Genomic DNA, 16,713 nt, shown 5'->3' with positions numbered 1-16,713 from the left:
TCGGCCAATCACTACACAGCCTGCTCGGTAGGTGACTTCTTTTGTCCCGCCTACCGCGCAGGTTTCTGCTTGTCATGACATACACCAGGATAGTTTGTCAGGAATCCTCGTTAAAGAAACCTCGTTTCTACGAAATGGTTGAAAGCAGGGGAACATATTATTCTTTTTCACGTTTCTCTCTCACTCAATTGGTAAAGATATTCAGTTTTGAGAATTGTGAGCAGGGGGTTGCTTCTTAATGCTCTCCATAATTTTAATAGAAATGTGTTTTCTTCCCTCATCTCGAAAGAATCGCCTTCATAATGTTGTAAGACAGATAAATATTAGGAGCCTTAGAAGACTGATTAGCAGATGGTATTGCGGCCATAACATTGTGTGCGCGACTGAGAAACAGAAGTTAGTTTTTTTTTTTTCTTCCGGTCAGACTGGTTTGGCAGGTTATAAACAAAGTGACTCAGATGTGCCAGAACAGACACAGCAAAACAGGAAGGAAGAATTTAAAAGAATGCGGTCTCTGGTTTTGATATCTGTAAAGAATATTTCTAAATATTACACAGTTGCTATACGTGTGATGAGGTCAATCTTTTTTTCTTTTTTTAATGAAAAAGGCTCAATTTTTATTTTATTTTATTTTTTTCTTAAATCATCAGACAGTGTTCTTCTGTATGCTTCGATAACCATAAGACACGAAAATGAACAACTACATGTTGATTTGGTTTTACATAATAATTTGAATAATATGAACAACTTTCCACACCCTGTCTGATGAACACAATTAATGTCTTGCAGAGTAGAAGACAAAGCTTAGGGAAAATTAGGGCTGTAGCGAGTGCTGCACCGCCCCCTGGTGGAGCTCAATAGACGTGCAGTTAAAATGTTTGAACAATCCATCCATCCATTTTCTTTAAACTCTTGTCTCTCAGTGGGGTCGGGAGGGTTGCTGGTGCCCATCTCCAGCTGGCGTTCCGGGCGAGAGGCGGGGTTCACCCTGGACAGGTCGCCAGTCTGTCGCAGTGTTTGAACAATCTGAAAGAAAATATTTAATACTGATCTGTCTCGAGTTCTTTTATATGTAGCAGTATTCAGACAGCAGTTCGCAAGTGATAAAGTGTTCTTGGAAGACAAATTTCACATTTTAGTACAAAATCATAATCATGGGCCAACAAAGAATTGGAAAGAGATTTATTTACCACAAGCAGTTTGTCTTTATGAATCAATTAATTATGAAACATTTCTTTAGTTTTTTTTTTCCAGTTTGTGTTAGGGCCACTTATAGTACAATAAAAACAACCAGTAAAAAAGGGACAATATTATTACAAAATAAGAGGATGTGTATTTGCAAAACAATAGATAAACAAAATAAATGAAAAACAATGGAAAAAGAAAATCAAACTCTAAAAGAACAGCACGGTGCAGCGACAACTGCAAAAAACAAAAATTACCAAACGCCTATTAAATCTTTGAAATTAAAAACATGCAATTCAATCCAGTTAAAAAATATACAACGCCTACCTGCAGCGTCGACCAACCGCACGCCCAGGTAGAGCAATCGTCCGATCAAAACATGAAATGTGGCCCTATATAAAAACACCACAAACACTGACTTAGTATAATCAAATTAAAAGAGTTTTGTCTTTACAACAAAAAACAACACACACAAACCTGATCACAAACGCGTGGGCCAACACACCTGGGCGAGCACACTATGTGGGGGAGCGACCCCTGGTGGTTCCACATGTTACATTCGTTTCAAAAGTTAGGCTTTGCATTTAATTTAGCAACAAATAAAATACCCAGTTATGAATGAATATTGAAAATGCGATGGGGAAAGTGATTAATATATTGTCAATTTTTCAAGTTTTCCCAGTTACAAAGAATGGAATAATGTCTACTGCCGATACCACTGAGAGACAGAATCTGAAAAAAAAAACTGAAAAAAATTACATTGTATAATAATAAAAAAAAGCATTTTATTGCAATCAATATCTGTTTAACAAAAAAAGCACTTCACATTTGGTGCAAAAACCTTTGTTTACATTTACAGAGGTCAGATGTTTCCTATAGATCCAGGTTTGAATTTTGGTCCACTACTCCTTAAACGCCATGGTATAAATTTGACTTTCTGAAATGAGTGACAAAGTATATTGAACTTTTCTAAAAGGTTCAAATTTTTTTTTAGCTGTTATTGTGTGTGTCTCTTTATTTCACAGCCAATAACTGTAAAGGGGGGTGTGCATGAAACCCCTTTTTTCTACACAAAACAGGTCAAATTTAAGGTTTCCCATCTCTAAAAAGATAATTTATTACAATTGAATATAATTACAATCTACTTAGATTCATTGAAATCAATGCTGTCAAATTATCATGCAACAAAACAAACTTCATGAAAGGTTTTCAAATTATCTGATTGACAACTTGAGTACTTCTTCTTTTGTCTGTTCAGCTTTAGCATTAACTTTGGTCCTCCAGGCCAGCAAAGCCTGTGTGTGCCAGTTTTGTACATGAACTCTGTGGTTTCTGTAAATACATTATTTGTGGAGAAGTTAAATGAGCGTGTTTTGACTGATTTGAGCTCACATGACTGACACCTGGTCCTGAGCAGAAAGCTGCACAGGACAGAAACACAACAATTCAAGAATAAACCCTATGTTTAGAACTGCATGTGAACGCCTGTGCTTAAGGTTCGTTTCTCGTGTTCAGATGATAGGTGAGCGTGAAAAGCGGAAGAAAGTAAGTGAAACTGGCAGAATGTAAAAAACTGATCACATTATTCACTATCATAGCTTGTTGTGGTTTGCTTATTCATAATTTTCTTGCAACTGTGCAAATTTGGTTTTTTTGTGCAATACTGTGGTACTTGATCTTTCTAACAAAAAACAAAATAAACTTCCTGTTACTTTGAGTTATGTTTCTTTTCTGTCTGTACTAATTTTGTCAACTTACGACTGAACTGCATCGTTACTTTATCATCTAACGCCACTGTAATCCCACACTGGACATCTAAATTTGTTCTAATGCTTTGTTTATATTTCTTCATGACATTGTCTATGTCTTTTAAGGCTGAAAATACTGGAGTAGTAGATATGATGACACAGCTGGTGCAAAATTTATTTCCAAACTCGCCAATACAAACTGATCACAAAGTTCCCTATATGTGGTAATGCAACCAATTATTTATTTTTGCATTCACTTGACAGAAGAAACTGGTTAACATTGTTAAAAAAATGGAGAGAATTGCATTTATTTTATTTTTTGTTTGCTCAATTCACTTTAATTATAGAGCACCAATTGTCAACAAATTGTACAGCACCCCAAAGGGCAAGCAAGTTTTACTAATATCCAGAAATCTATCATCAAATCAATACAGTACATTCAATCATAAATACAGATTCATTGTCATACGCACATTCCACTTTGAATATAAATTTATGAAATTATACAGCTAACTTCCGGTTATGGGGTCAACTGAGGGATTTGAAGAAGGGAGAACAAACACAGAATCACTGCAGGACTTTCAATATTCAAGAAAAAAAAACTCACGGCAGTTTAATTTTTCTTGGCATTATTTTGTCATTCATAATGATTGCACAGAAAAATTTTGAAAATTTCCCCAAATGTTCAGAATTTTGAGCAAAAACAGCAACATGGTATAAAAAAAGATGACGACATAACGAGCAATCAAAATTGTAACAAATAAACAGCGAGAAGAATGCAAATGCTTTGTAATGATAATGATAAAAGCTCATTTCTGAGAGAAGCCAAAAAGAAAACAAAAAATATTCATTAGTATCATTTATTTAATAATACTAATAAATGAACAACTGAACAATAACTAAACTTGTCTGATTTTAATCTGAATAAAATGAATTGAGCTGGCCAGTGCAAAGTGCCAAATAAATGATAGAAATATTTTGAATTTCTGGTTTATTCACAATGTTTAGCAGATTAAAATAATACAATAGTGGCTTTTTAAAAAAAAACAAAACCCTGCACATATAGATGCTGTCATAGAGATTACATAAAGAAGGACAACAGCACTGACAGGGTTAAGGTTGAAGATATCATAGTAGTTTTCTCAGCTCAACTTGTTTTCATTTTCTGGCTTAGGGCTTCGCCATCAGATGTTTTGTTTCAGTTGTATAATCACCTTTGTCCTCTATCCTCTATTCTTCAGTATTTGAAATAGTCTTCATGGATTTCAAATGCACCATTAGCTCTACTCTTGAAACATTTATTTTTATTGCCGATGCAAAACAAAAAAAATGTTTGCAGTCCAGTTTAAAGAAGCCAAAATGGATTACAGGACACTGGCTCTTATTCTATTACATATGCTATTTATTTGTTTGTTAATTTTTGTGGTGATTTTTGATCACCTTTTTTCTCTCCAGATTCTTCGATTGGATATTTTTGCGTGGATTGTTGAGGTTTGAGGTTTCAAGATCAATATACCAATTCAAAACCCACGATCTGGAAAAAATATATGTTGGTAGCAGGCAGGTGCAAAGTCAGGAACGACAAACAGAACATCAGAAACAAAACTTTCACAAGATCCTGACTGGACTGATATAAAGGAACAGGCGATCTGGCAGGTAGTGCAAAAGGCCAGATGTTATTAGTAACACCTTATTAGTAATAAGGGTTGGAGGAAGATGGAAGATGCATGAAGAGAAGGTAGGTACACAGCAGTCTCAACTCTTCTCATTTATTTTTTGCAGGATTTAATGTATTACTTTTACTTACTGTTAATCTCACAGATTCCCATGGGGAAAAAAGTGATTTTCTTTGAAAAAATATTATTTTGAAATTTAGACTTAACAATATGAAACAATTTGTTGAGAAGACCCTTAAACTTCTGAGACTGGACAAGTATTTGGTCATAACAGCGTAGAAACACCCTTTACCTGTAAAGAAGCCTTTTGTAAGCAACACTTTCTGATACTTCTGTCGAGACTCGCTCTTGTCTTCAGTACAGCAGTGGTGCTTTTCTTGTAACCTAATGACGTTTACCTTCTTCACACCTCTCCGTTTGTACAAGAAGCCAAAACCAGCATCTCATATAGCGTCATTGGTTCATCTTCTATATACGCTTGCTTGTCTTTGTCCTGGACACATGCCTAATGAGGCGCAAAGCGCACCTTTTCACATGAATGCACATGTAAAAGTCTGAGTGTCTTTATATAACGGAGGGCAAGCTCTGTCAAACTTCCTTTGCAGATGCATGTTTCTTGTTGAAATAATGTAGCATGTCAAGATGAGAACAAGATGTGTTTTTTTTTTTCCTTTCTTTTGTTTTCTGAAGTTACAAACTTATTACATAAGCACAAAGCGAAGACAAAAAGCCATCTGCTTTTGGGAAAGATGCTGTTTGTACTTTACTTGCAGCCATTTTCATCATGTTTTTATTCCCTCATTGTTTAAGTTGTGTTGTCATGTCCTTCCTGTTTTCTTTTTTCTGTGGACTTTAAATTATTTCTAGTGTACTCAATGTGAAAAAAACCAAAATAAATTAAGATATGGTGAGATACCTTTTAAGACTGCAGTTATCATGTAAGATAATAATTTTCCAATAATTTTCAAGTTTACAGAAAAATATTTAAGTCTTTTATATTTTTTCCCGTTTCTTTATATTTTCCTCTCTGTTTTTTCTTTTTACTTGGAAAACTACTAAATTTTTTTCTGACCTTGTTACTCTGTTTTTCTTTACCCAACCAACAGAACGGCTGACAATCTAAATCTTCAGCTCCACTCCCATCTCTCCGCTTTCTTTTATTTCATGTGGCTTCTTTTCTACACATTGCACGTTATTCTCTTTTCAACAACTGTACTGAGGAACAAAGTATTTACGGACTTAGCAGGTCTTGTGGATTTCCGATGCTTTAACAATTCATCTCATCATCAAACATAACCTGTTTCCATGCAACTTGTCAATAATTTATTCCTTTGAGGACAACAAAAGGCAGCCTGAGTACAATTAGTGATTCTTGTATGAGAAGTGACACCAGAGGTTTTTATTTGTGAACTCATCGGTCAGAGTTGTTGGCTGAGAGGATTTCATCTGATCACCCGCTGCCATTGGTCTCTTTTACATCACGTCGTCCGAATGTGCCAACTCCTTATAGATTCAACATGGCTTTGTATTCTTTATCAGGAGATGTGATTTAAATGAGCTCTGTTTTCATTTGCCTGCTCGTGCTCAAAGCCTTGCAGCGTCTTTGCTTGATATTTACATGGCATTTCAAGCTTGAAGACAGACTCTTTTTTTATGGTAAAATTTATTAATTGCTTTGATTTTATTTGCGATAAGCCAGAATCAGTTCATTAAGGGTGATGAGTTATCAGATTAGAGGGTTTTTTTCTCTCTCTCTTTAGTCTAGAAGTGTAAAATTTCCCCATTAATTTGCCTCTGCTTAACAGACAGACGTTTCTGGCTCTCCTGGCTTTATCATCTCACCTCAACATGACTGAAAAAGCAAACGAAAGGTAAGGTGGGGTTTTGCAAGCACTTACTGCAAATTTTCTTCCAGCTCTCTGTAAACCATAGCAATAATCCAGGATTATAGATGTTCTTTCTCCAAGTGGCATTGCTATCCTGCTGTTCTGAGTCATTGATGTGTTGTGTTTATGCCCGAGCATTTTCTATTACGTCAATGTTTCGCTGCAAATGTAAAAAGGTGTTTCATGGATTACTCTTCTCTTTCATGACCTGCTGCTGAAGACTTAGAGGTCCTTTTTTATCTCTTACACCTGTGGAGAGCCAGTCTTTCTGCAGCAGCCACATATCTATTCAGACCTAATGCTGCATGTCTAGAGAGACCAGCTGAGCGTTTGTCGGGTGTGAATTCGACTGTTTGCTATTTAGAATCCCAGCATCTTCTTTTGAGAAATAATAACTGCACTTACTCTTTTGGCAATGTCTCAGACACTTTCAGAAAATGTTGGTCAATGTTTCAAATGATGCACTCAACTGTGAGTACAGATATCCAACAGGTTGAAATACAATGGATTAAAAAATGGCTTAAGTCAGAAAGAAAAAATAATTTAAAACTGAAGATAGTTTCTGAAATTACCATTAACATTTACTGAGTAATGGAGGGTTAAATGGTGGGGCAGTTGTTAGTGCTGCTGCTTTGAATCAAGATGGTTTGAGTCCTGCATGATGCCTTTGTACACTGAGTTTGGAGAAAGTATTTGTCCCTTGTCAATAGAAATCTTTTTTTTATATATATAAATTAAAACTGATGTTGCAATCTTGTTTCTTTTTGTAAATATTTAACTATAAATGTAATAAAAAGTAGATCTATGTTAGCCCAGAACTCCCAGTCCAACACAACTGTCACAGAAATGAAATTTCATCCGGTATTACCAAGATGTGCGAAAATGTAATGAGAAACTTAAAAATAAACGGCCCCATGCACATTTACTGGCATGTAGAAACTGTAAAAGCCTTAAAATAATTAATATATTTTTTATTTTGAAATAATCTCATGCACTTAGAAAGAAAAAACAAATTTTAGGATCAATTGAAACTGTAAAAAAAAAATCATGTGTTATGAAGTATTAACATTTTTGCTGACAAAGTTCCCAAGAGCAAGTGCTATCCCTAAAATTCATTTAAAACATTTCATTACTTGAGTATTTTGTCACTGTGTATTATTTTATCTTGTTGTGTAGAATTAACATCACATAGAAGCCATTTCACTTCCAAAATTGGAAAGACAAGAGAACAAGCCATTCAAATAAGGCAGACGTGTCTCGATCTTCAAGTCAAGGAAAATAGCTATCTACTTAAACTTAACCTTATCACATAACTGATTGAACAGGTTGAGGGTTTTAGTGTTAGCTTGTGCTGCTAAAATAAAAAAAGGAACATGTTTAAAGCCAAGGGCTGCACAGTGGCGCAGTTGGTAGAGCTGTTGCCTTGCAGCAAGAAGGTTCTGGGTTCAATTCCCGGCCTGGGGTCTTTCTGCATGGAGTTTGCATGTTCTCCCTGTGCATGTGTGGGTTTTCTCCGGGTACTCCGATTTCCTCCCACAATCCAAAACCATGACTGTTAGGTTAATTGGTCTGTCTAAATTGCCCCTAGGTGTGAGTGTGTGTGTGCATGGTTGTTTGTCCTGTTTGTCTCTGTGTTGCCCTGCAACAGACTGGCGACCTGTCCAGAGTGTACCCTGCCTCTCGCCCAGAACGTTAGCTGGAGATGGGCACCAGCAACCCTCCCGACCCCACTGAGGGACAAGGGTGAAAGAAAATGGATGGATGGATGTTTAAAGCCTAACTTGGACAGATGGACGAATGCAGTGAAACATTTGGGATTGGACATCTGTTTTTTTTCTGCTATCAATAATAATGGCAGTAAAACAGCAGCATGTAGCCCTGGTGTATAGTGGAAACACTTTAGAGTAATGAATTAAGTGGTGCTGTGACTGCAGGAAGAGGAGGAAGAAAAAAAAACCTCATGAGATGGGATGGAAAAAGGGAAAAGACCTGAGAGGGTGTCATCAAATGGACTAGGCAATAAACAGAGTAAATCCAAGAAAATATATATACTCACTTCATAAGGAGCACCTGATTAACTGATTGCTAATAAACACAGCAAATCACAAATAAAGAGGCAGTAATATATGGCACTTAGACACCTAGACGTGGTGAAGAACAACATTGATCTACACCTTAAAACAAATGGGCTACAACACCAGAACACATCGGATGTAACATCTCCAAGCTAAGAACAGAAAACTGATCTCATTGCCTTGGGAAGATTTCCAACAGATAGCTACATTTATACCATTAAGATAGTTCTGATGGCAAAAAAGAGAGAAAAACAGAGTCCCACCCGGTATTAGCGAGATGTAGGCTACTTAATAAAGTGGCCTTTGAGTGCGCATCCAGAAATAAGCAAATAAATAAATAAAGGCAACACAGGTGCGCTGATTAGAGAAGTACAGGCAGTAAATCTAGCTGAAATGTCAACGTGAAATGAACTTTTAAAAATTAAATCAAGAAACGAGCTTCAATAAAATAACAGGAAACAAAAGTTAATTTGATTTCACTACAAACCCAAAGCATTCGGCCTCAATAACGCCAGCTACTGGATAACACGATTTAATTAAACTTAAAAAAATAAATAAAACTATACTGCAAATTAAATTCAAATGTTTAATTCGTCTTGCTTTGAGCGCACCGAGTGGCTGCGCGCTCTGAAAGTAAGTTATGCGCACATCTCCAAAGTTGGACACTGAGCTTACCCCCCCGCCGCCCCTCCTCCCCTCATTTCCATGGATATACAAGATCATTACGAGAACATATTCCCTGTTATCTCTTCTGCATTCTGTGACTGCGAGAGAGATGGAGAGTATTCACTCCAACGCATCGCGCAGCAGCATCACTTGATCGCGCAGCTCCTCTCGGATGATGTGGTACGCCGGCGTGGCCATCGCCTCCGTTTACGGGGCCATCAGCGTTTTGGGGCTCATTGGCAACATCACGCTCATCAGGACGTTTTGCTCGGCCAAATCTATCCGCAATGTTCCCAATCTGTTCATGTCGAGCCTTGCGCTGGGGGACGTTTTGCTGCTGGTGACATGCGCTCCGGTGGACGCCAGCCGCTACCTTTCAGACGAGTGGCTGTTCGGGAGAGTGGGCTGTAAGGTCATCCCCTTCATTCAGCTCACCTCTGTTGGGGTGTCCGTGTTCACCCTCACGGCCCTCTCTGCCGACAGGTAAGCTGCTGTTTCACTTGTAATCCGTTGTCTAAGCAAACATTCAGTATTGATCAGCTGAATGTTGTGATCAGCGTGCTTTAGAAGTGACTTGTTTTTAGTTCACAAACAGAAAACTGGTAACTGCTTCTTTATTTTTAGTTACTAAGTGATGCTGCTTAGCCACGTTTCACATAAACTAAAAATGTAATGACTGATTATAAACGAGGATCAGAATAAAAATAAATAAATAATGTGTGAGTCAAAGCTGTTGGACAATTCTTTACCTTCTCTTTATACATTCATTTCCCACTGGCTGATTGTTTAACATGGTATTACATAAAATGCTTTCCCCTGAATGTAGATTTTATATACACTGCTCAAAAAAATAAAGGGAACACTTTAACATTTAAGTGAACACTGAAGTGTTCCCTTTATTTTTTTGAGCAGTATATTTTATTTTCTCCCTTTTGTTTTTTGTAAAGATTTTTACCACACAAAAATATTGGTGACATTTTTATTTTAATGGCAGATGAAATTAAGCTCTACAGTGCATCTGGAAAGTATCCACACTGCTTCATTTTTTTACCACATTTTATTACTTTACAGCCTTGACCCATAAGTCACACTAAATTAATCTTTTCCTGAAAATTATCCGCACACATACCCCACTATGACAATGCAGGAAAAAGCTTTTGTGCCTTTTGCAAATTTATCACAAACAAAAAAAGCTAATAAATTACATTTACGTAAGTGTTCACACTCCTTGCTCAATACTTTGTTGATCCACTTTTGGCAGCAATGACAACCTCAAGTCTTTTTTAATATGAATCTCTGCATTGTCGTCATATTTAAAATGGTTTCCTTAACAAATATCACACAGGCTCATTGTGCTTTTTTTTAGACAGACGTCCTTGTAAAAGGGTTTTGACAATTCCCTGAAGACGCTTGTTGGATCAGCATCTGTTCTTCCCAGTGATTCTTTTTGAATAGCATCGCTGTTGAAGTAGGCTTTTTCATGTTGAGGTTTATCACCTTCCTTCTGCATTGAACTGGCCAGGGGGATTATGCAAATGAAGCACAAATACAGAGACTCAGCTGTGTAAATGTCAGCTAATTAAGAAGTTGCCCTCATGACATTGTCAGGACCTCAAATAGCCTGGAAATTCAAATTCAAATTCAAAAATACTTTATTAATCCCAAAAGGGAAATTAACTCCCATCCATTCCTCTCATGTCAGTCAAATGGTATTTCTGAGCAAGTTTTCACTATTATGGCAGTCAGCATGCAAAAAACCCCCCAAAAAGATTGTATGTCAAAGTTATTCCCCAATGCCGGGGTAAATTCGAGTCTCTCTTTCAGGCTGCCTGGCACAGGTCACACTATTGTCCTGATATAAATGAAGAATTGGTGGAACCAGGGACTGATCGCTGAGCTATTGATTGTGTTGATTATCATAAAAGTACTCTGTTTTCAACTGGCTGTATCACTATATCCTTAAGTGGTTTAGAGGCAAAAAGCAACAATCTTGCATTCCACCTTGCTACTTACATACAGTATACCCCGCATAGAGAGGAAGAATGGTGTTCCAGTATAAAAAGATTTTATGATATGTGCCTCGGAAAATAAATTGCTATTCTCCAGCCTAGAAAAAAAAACAACAAAAAAAACACACTTTTAGGTGTTTCAAGGTGAATTACTAATTTAGTCAAAAATAGAGGTGTGAGTTCTAGGAAGTGGCGTACATTTTTCCTGCAATTTAAAGCACTTACAAAATGAAAAAGTGCCCCTAAAAAAGCTCAACCAAGCTTACTAACATCTGACATGTATTCTGTCAAGCACAAAGAACAGAACTGACTGGAATAGAAAGCTTTATTGCTTTTGTACACAACAGGCCTGCAAGTACAACAAAATTCCAGATGCTACATTCAAAGTGCTATTTGGTCCTTCTATTAAAAATAAAAGAATGAGAGAAGCCTTTTTACACGTTCCCTTGGATTTCTCTGAAATCGCTTTAATTAGCAATTAAAAATATTTATTATCTGTTTTTTTAACCAGGTACAGGGCCATCGTGAAACCCCTTGATCTTCAAAAATCGACCACCACAGCCAGCATTGTCCTGCGAGCGGCGTTCATCTGGGTCTTCTCCCTCATCTTGGCAATCCCCGAGGCTGTGTACTCGGACCTCCACGCCTTCAACGTGACCTCTACAAACGAGAGCTTTGTCACTTGCGCCCCCTACCCCCACGCTGGGAAACTGCACCCTCAGGTCCACTCTATGGCCTCCTTCCTCATTTTCTACGTCATCCCCTTGTTGGTGATTAGCATGTACTACACCTTCATCGCCCACAGCCTTTTCAAGAGTGCGTCCAACCTTCCAATGGAGGGGAACGTCCATGCAAGACGACAGGCTAGTGTTTAAGCTTTGCAGCTTCCTTACAACAACTACCTGAAAATGTTCGTGTTATTTTCTTAAATTTCACCACTTCAATGACGTTCTCAAAGAAAAACTATCCTGCCTTTTTGACCATTATACTCTTTATACCTCTTATTTCCATCAGTTTTGGGATTTATTTATAAAATACCAATATATTACAATACAATGTCAGTAAGCTGGGTTTAAATGCCTCTTTTCCATTAGCTTTATGTTTGTTTTGATAGAGTGGCAAAAAAGGAAAAAAAAAAATCTACATTTAATGCCAGGCATGCATTTTATTCCTTGATAACATTGTGAAACGGTTTCGTTCAATCGACAGGTTGAATCCAGAAAGCGCTTGGCCAAGACGGTTCTGGTGTTTGTTGGTCTCTTTGCAGTGTGCTGGCTGCCCAGTCACGTCATCTACTTATACCGCTCCTATCACTACTCCCAGGTAACCATGAAGAACATTGTCATTGTTTTTGGTCTAGCTAAAGTTTAAAATCTTCTGCTGTTTTTTTTCTTTAAAAATCTATTCCTCACAGTTTCCTCACTGCATTAAGTTAAATGGACTGAAATGTTACCTCAGACCTAAATCTGTTTGGAGCACCAAAACATTTAAGATAAGCACAAAAATAAAAAATAAATAAAGAATATCTCGATTCATTTCCTAATAATCTTTCATAAAGCCTTATAATATAGACATGGAAAAAGGTACACATGTTACTAAACACTGTAACATTTGTTACTTATTTGCTTCTACTTATTTCCTTTTATTGAAAATATTTCTGTGAGTTTATGAACTGTTCAAGATTGGTCAGAATTAATTGTCAGTGTTAAATTGCTCATGTTTTAATTGTAGTTTCTTTCTGCCTAATTCTAATCTTTTTGTTGTACTTATTCAGATTTAGAAATGTATTCCTTTTGCTGTCAACAAGTTTTTGACAGCAAATGTCAACAACCTTTTAATCTTGTGAGAGTAAAAGGTTTTGTTGGTATCAAAGTAGAGGTTATATTCTCCAAAAGCTAAGTGGGCTCAGTTCTTTATATTTTTCACCTGCTACATATCTCATATAAAGTTCTCAAACAAAGTGAAAAAAAAGAAAAACCTCTGAGAAGACAGTAATTTTAAGTCACATTTCACCAGATTTTTTCCCCTACTCCATCAATGTACTCTACAAATGCACCAGTGGCTACTGGTGTTGGGTACATACAGTATTTGTGGTATATGAGTTTAGTTCTACTCTCCATTATATCTAGTCAGGATTGTTAGTTACAAAGTTTGATTGAGCCTTTATTAATCATTGAGGATTTTCAGTTTGGGTTTCAATCTAACACTTTTCAGTTGTCTTTAAATAAAAGCTTCACTATAGTCCTGCTGTTAGAAAATGACAAACACAGATAATTAGTTTTTAAGGGGATGTATTTCATAATAGGAACAATTAAAATTAACAATGGATTTTGACAAGCATAACATTTATTCGGTACAACGCATGAGCTGGTTATAATGTGATATTCCTGATACAATGCTGAAGTGCCTGCTTGGTTTGCTAAGCCTTTCTCCATGAACAAACAACAATTTTAAAAAAGTGTATTTAGCCTCGGCATGTTTGACTGACATGTACCACTACGGTGTAAAAGAAAAAGGGAAAAAAAATGAAGAAATGGACACAATACCTTTTCATACTACTGTACATATGCATAATCCGTTTCGTTCTCTCCTCCACCAGGTGGACACGTCTCTGGGTCACTTTGTGTTCAGCGTTGTTGCTCGGATTCTGGCCTTCACTAACTCCTGCATGAACCCGTTTGCCCTTTACCTGCTGAGTAAAAGCTTCAAGAAGCAGTTCAACCAGCAGCTGTGCTGCTGCTGTCATGTCATGTTCAAACACTCCCCACAGAGCCCAACACATTATAACACACGCATGACTTCAGTCCACAGCACACATCACTCTGTGGCAAGCCTGACAATGATCAATGGCAGGCAGCTGTGCCAGGAGGACTATGTGTAAAAGTGTTTGTGAGAGAGAGATGTCAATTTGGGATCTTTTTCTCCACATGAAAAGCTAAACGCGTGTAGAAAATCTAGACGTTAAACAGGGAGTTCTGTGGTGAAGTCTTTGTGTAAAATGTTCGGTGTAGACTTGAGATTGTCCTTGTGAAATAACGTCAGTGCTGTTTACATTTTTTCGGATTTTTTTATTTTTACACTTTTAAAGTTTCTAGGCTGCATTTCTGCATTTGAGAAGATGACCCACAATCTCTTCATCTTAAGATGTTGTGTACAGTTTTGCAAATTATGTGGTTAATGATCAATTTGTGCTTGTATATATCTATTTACCAGTTTGTTTTTAATGAATCTTCTTATGGTCTATTCCTAAAATAACATAAAACGTAAGCAAAAGAAAGGAAACAAAAGAATAGGCATCAGTTGGAAGCAGTCTCTGTATTTTGATGGACAAGGCATTGAAGAAAGTCTCAACCTCTAAAAAAACGGAAAAAGAAATTAAGTCCAAATTAAGCCATCTAGGAACACATTAAAACTTACATAATTTCCAAAATATTTCTAAAATAATTCATCATTAGTTAGTTTTAAATGGTGGTTAGTGTTTTAAATTTTTGTAATATTTAGGTAAAGTTTCCGCAGTGTTTTTTGATCAACGTCATTCAACAGGTTCTGAGTTACTTCAAATCCAAATTTTCTCTGGCGTGAGCCAAACCGGGAAACAATCCACAAAAACCATCCAGGGAGCTGGGCCAGATCTCCCTGACACAGAAAGGCAGATTGGTTCAGACATCTGTTTGGTTGGAGACCCGGTCCGTTTCACAAAGAGTTGATCCGACAAGTTCAGGACCGCAGTTCAGCTTCTTTATTCTCCTGCTGTGGAGGTTCTGATGAGCTAAGATGCTAACATTAACACTGAAGAACTCATTGCTTTTCTTCTCTTAATTTTGTTTCTTCAAAATATCATTAGATATTACAACTTCATGGTTAGATTCTGGAAAATCTTCCTTTAAACTCCTGAGAGAGACAAAAAAAAACAACTTTTGTTTAAAGTTAAACCTTTAGTTGGCATAGATAATATCTGTAACTTATTTTTTTTTATTCCTATTTTTGGCAGGATAAAAATTGTGGAGTATGTTATTTATATTCTGTTAATTACATCAGTAGGAAATAGATGTTGATGTGATGATAATGAATGCATTTGTTGACTATGTGCAGTTCATTTGTTTAATGAAATACACCTTTATTTCGACATTAAGTCCAGAGCCTCCTCTCTTATTTTAAATTAGGTGAAAAATTCATAATCCAAAGAATGATTAGGAGATTGACTGAGACTGAAATCAGATTATGTAAATAAAGTCGTACACCCTTGTTTATCAAACCATACACATAAAAATGTGCAGATGCGAAACATGTGGTGACTGCAACATAATTAATTCAATGTTTCTAAGAAAGAAAAGCTCAAGCTCAATCTTGTGTGAGTGTGTAATTCAGTCAGTTCAGTATTTGTACAGATTGAGTATTTGGCCAATGTATTTGAAGACTAAAATGTTAATTATATATGTATATATAGTATTCAGGCATTTTTATTGCAACCATTGTGAAAAAAAAGTAATGGCACTTTTGGCTTTGATATGTTCTTGATTATTTATTTTTATATTTTAAAACAGGATGTTTTATGGACAGCATTTTTGAGTAAAGATAAACAAAGTAATAGTCTGCTTCATTTTTTGTATAAGACAATAAAGCTGCATCCTGCAAAAATCACATGAATATTGGTTTTAACCATGTCACAGGAAAGGTGTTAAGAAACTTCAACCAAGAAATAATGCAACAAAAATATAATTTTTGCAACATAAAACCTATCGGAGATATTTCCGTCTTAATTTATAGACGTTGTACGTTCCAGGAACTGAACCTGTTGTTTCAGCTCCCCTAAAAGACTCTCTTCCAGCAACACATGCAGCCAGCTGACTCGTTATTAATGCTGATGAATGGAGCTTAATGTGATGATCTTCATCCAGTGAGACAAGGTTTCAGTGGCACGTTAAGATATTTTTAGGTCTTTTAAAAATGCAGAGGAGCGCCGTCTCGCATCCCGTCACCAACTGTTTGTCAATTTGCCAACAAATGTGCCTAATGTTGGAGCTAAATCCACTGGAGCCACTTCTGCTTTATCAACAACATGCAAGAAATTAAAATTTATTCACACAATTGCGATTGGATACCTTAGCCTGATGTTCTCATTGTTATCTGGTTTTGTAAATAAACAAGCCTAATCAGAGGAGTCCTGCAGCAACGCTGTGTGTGAAAAGACCCACAGGATGAGTCTTTTCTTGACCCACTGTTTCTGCTTGGGTTTGTTGCCTTTTGTCATTTTACATTTAAATCTTCTGTTTTTTATTTTAGAAATGCTCTAGAAATGAAGGCAGCAAGACCTTCAGGGACATCACATTATGCATGGGACTGACCAAGCTGACAGTTTTTTTAGGGGGAAAAAGACACCTTTCTTACACCTTTATTACAAATATTCACAGTATTGCCAATTAAAAAGGCCCACTGGCTCACAAAGGACACCATGAGCCAGTAAAGTC

The 16,713-nt window shown here is 36.7% G+C and overlaps 1 protein-coding gene across 1 annotated transcript; it reads left to right on the top strand.

The window, feature by feature from the left end:
• Positions 1–9,268: 9,268 nt before the first annotated feature.
• grpr (gastrin-releasing peptide receptor) lies at positions 9,269–15,821 on the top strand. The gene is made up of 4 exons (XM_008404478.2): positions 9,269–9,719; positions 11,757–12,108; positions 12,455–12,568; positions 13,845–15,821. The coding sequence occupies exons 1-4, from the start codon at positions 9,409–9,411 to the stop codon at positions 14,124–14,126; spliced, it is 1,059 nt and encodes a 352-aa protein (XP_008402700.2). The 5' UTR covers positions 9,269–9,408; the 3' UTR covers positions 14,127–15,821.
• Positions 15,822–16,713: the final 892 nt, after the last annotated feature.

This window comes from Poecilia reticulata, linkage group LG3 (assembly GCF_000633615.1).
Source record: "Poecilia reticulata strain Guanapo linkage group LG3, Guppy_female_1.0+MT, whole genome shotgun sequence".
Classification (NCBI taxonomy): Eukaryota; Metazoa; Chordata; class Actinopteri; order Cyprinodontiformes; family Poeciliidae; genus Poecilia; species Poecilia reticulata.
The sequence above is the reverse complement of the archived record's forward strand: the minus strand, read 5'-3'. Positions and strand labels throughout refer to the sequence as shown.